The 1964-nt window shown below is 38.7% G+C and overlaps 1 protein-coding gene across 1 annotated transcript; it reads left to right on the forward strand.

Moving 5' to 3' along the window:
• Positions 1 to 554: 554 nt before the first annotated feature.
• LOC104446946 lies at positions 555 to 1307 on the forward strand. The gene has a single exon (XM_010060736.2). It carries the CDS (start codon positions 555 to 557, stop codon positions 1305 to 1307), a length of 753 nt encoding a protein of 250 aa, XP_010059038.2.
• The last annotated feature ends 657 nt before the right edge of the window (positions 1308 to 1964 follow it).

Genomic DNA, 1964 nt, shown 5'->3' on the forward strand with positions numbered 1-1964 from the left:
TTGCGCTCTCAATGATCAATGTTGTCCAAATCCTTTGCTCTTGAGGCAAATCCAAAATGAATTATGCTCAGAACCCTTTTTGTGGGTGTGATGTACAAGCAACAAGTTGTTGCATTTAAGGATCAATTTTGCGAAGTTGGGTGGTGCTTTCATCTAAGCCTAGAGATGTACTCGTCACTATGGAAATGGGACCTGCAGTTCTTGTCGACGTCTTTTTTCATTACTCGTTATTAGGAAGTATATATGTCGGATTATATGTTTTCTCTCTGATAGCTTTATTGGTAAATTGTCGCATTGTCTTTTATGAGGTTACGAATTCATAGCATACAGTGTAATCAACATTAAAAAGGACCAATGAAATTGAAACATTTAGACGAAGACCCAAGACCAAATCAAAGTGATACACAACCGTGTGAACACTTAGATGGAGTCTTTCCCGTAAATAACGGGAAAACGCAAGGGTATTCATGATAATTATAAGAGTATATAAATACAAAGCCACCTAAGCCCTCATTAAGTCTCCATAATCACACAATTTCCTCCGGCCACCATTAATGGAAGAAGCGGAAGCAGTCATGAAGATCATCGATAGATGCTGGTTCGAGCTCGAGATCTTCAAGAAAGGACCAGACACATCGCCTTCTTCAACCTCCAGATCCAACCCGGGTCAAGAAAGCATAGAAATACCCGAGAAAGAAAGCTCGTGTCTTCAAATTTCTCGGACTCCATCAATTCTTGTGAGGTCCGTGAGCGATCAAACGAGCATCATCCCAACAAGCTTACAAGCAAGTTCTCTCTCTCCAGACTCAGTCCTTCCCATGAAACCTATTCACAGCATGATCTATGAAGAAGAGGTAATCACAGAAGAAGAGGAAGGTTTCAAATGGAACAACCTCAGAAGCTCGGAGTTCTCGCACAGAAAAAAGGGCCAAATGGGAGGAAGAGCAAAGAGAAGGACCTTGACTAAGAGCTTGTCGGAGCTCGAGGTCGAAGAGCTAAAAGGGTTCGTGGATCTGGGGTTCGTCTTCTTGGAGGAAGACAGAGTCGACTCAAGCTTGGTCTCCATCATTCCTGGGCTACAGAGACTGGGCAACAAAATTAAAGATGGTGAAGAAGATGACGAAGATGCCGGTGAGTCTGTAGTTGTTGCGAGGCCTTATCTGTCGGAGGCGTGGGAATGGTGGGAGGAGAAGAGGAAGGAGGATCCATTGATGAACTGGAAGGTTCCCGCTCTTGGGAACGAGACCGACATGAAAGAGAGTCTCAAATGGTGGGCTCACACCGTTGCTTCAACTGTTGTTAGATGACGGTTGTTTTGTTGTTCTTGTCGTGGTCGTCGTCATTGTTTTTTTTGGAAGTTTTGATCATTCTTCTTTCTTCCCTCTTTTCTTCGTGTAAAAAGATTATTATTTTATATATTATTATTAGTTGTCAATCAAATTGGAAATTCTTATCTTGGGTTACTCTTGATTTTGCTTTGCTTAAGGAAGCAGATGTGATGTTCCTTTGGCAATGCGATATTGTAAGAAATTTGACCTATTAATTTGTTAGTATTTAAATAATTACATTCTTATCATGTTTTAGATAGTTGCAAACCTTTTATCTAAAGTGTTTTCTCGGATATTTTATTGACATTACGATATTTTTAATTATTATTTATTTTAAATTTTTTGTATATTATTCGAATAGAGAAAGGGCTTTTGAATTGCTAGGAATATGTAACTCAGCCATTTCATAATCTCAAGCATACCATAGGGAGGGCAAGCAATTAATATTTGCTTGTTCTATGTATGGACAGATGTTAATTGTACACATGATCAAATTTTAACAATGCATGTGACAATAATATAAATATCTTTTCATTCATGACCTTTTTCATTTTTCCTTAGTTGTGTGTGAAATGCATGTTATAAGCATATGCTATATATGTAGAACCAGCTTGTAAAATGAATCGAATATTTACG

The sequence above is a fragment of the Eucalyptus grandis genome, chromosome 5, assembly GCF_016545825.1.
Source record: "Eucalyptus grandis isolate ANBG69807.140 chromosome 5, ASM1654582v1, whole genome shotgun sequence".
Lineage (NCBI taxonomy): Eukaryota > Viridiplantae > Streptophyta > Magnoliopsida > Myrtales > Myrtaceae > Eucalyptus > Eucalyptus grandis.

Bases quoted from the DNA above. Each gene is read 5' to 3' on its own strand.
- LOC104446946 (XM_010060736.2), top strand. From the start codon at position 555: ATGGAAGAAGCGGAAGCAGTCATGAAGATCATCGATAGATGCTGGTTC.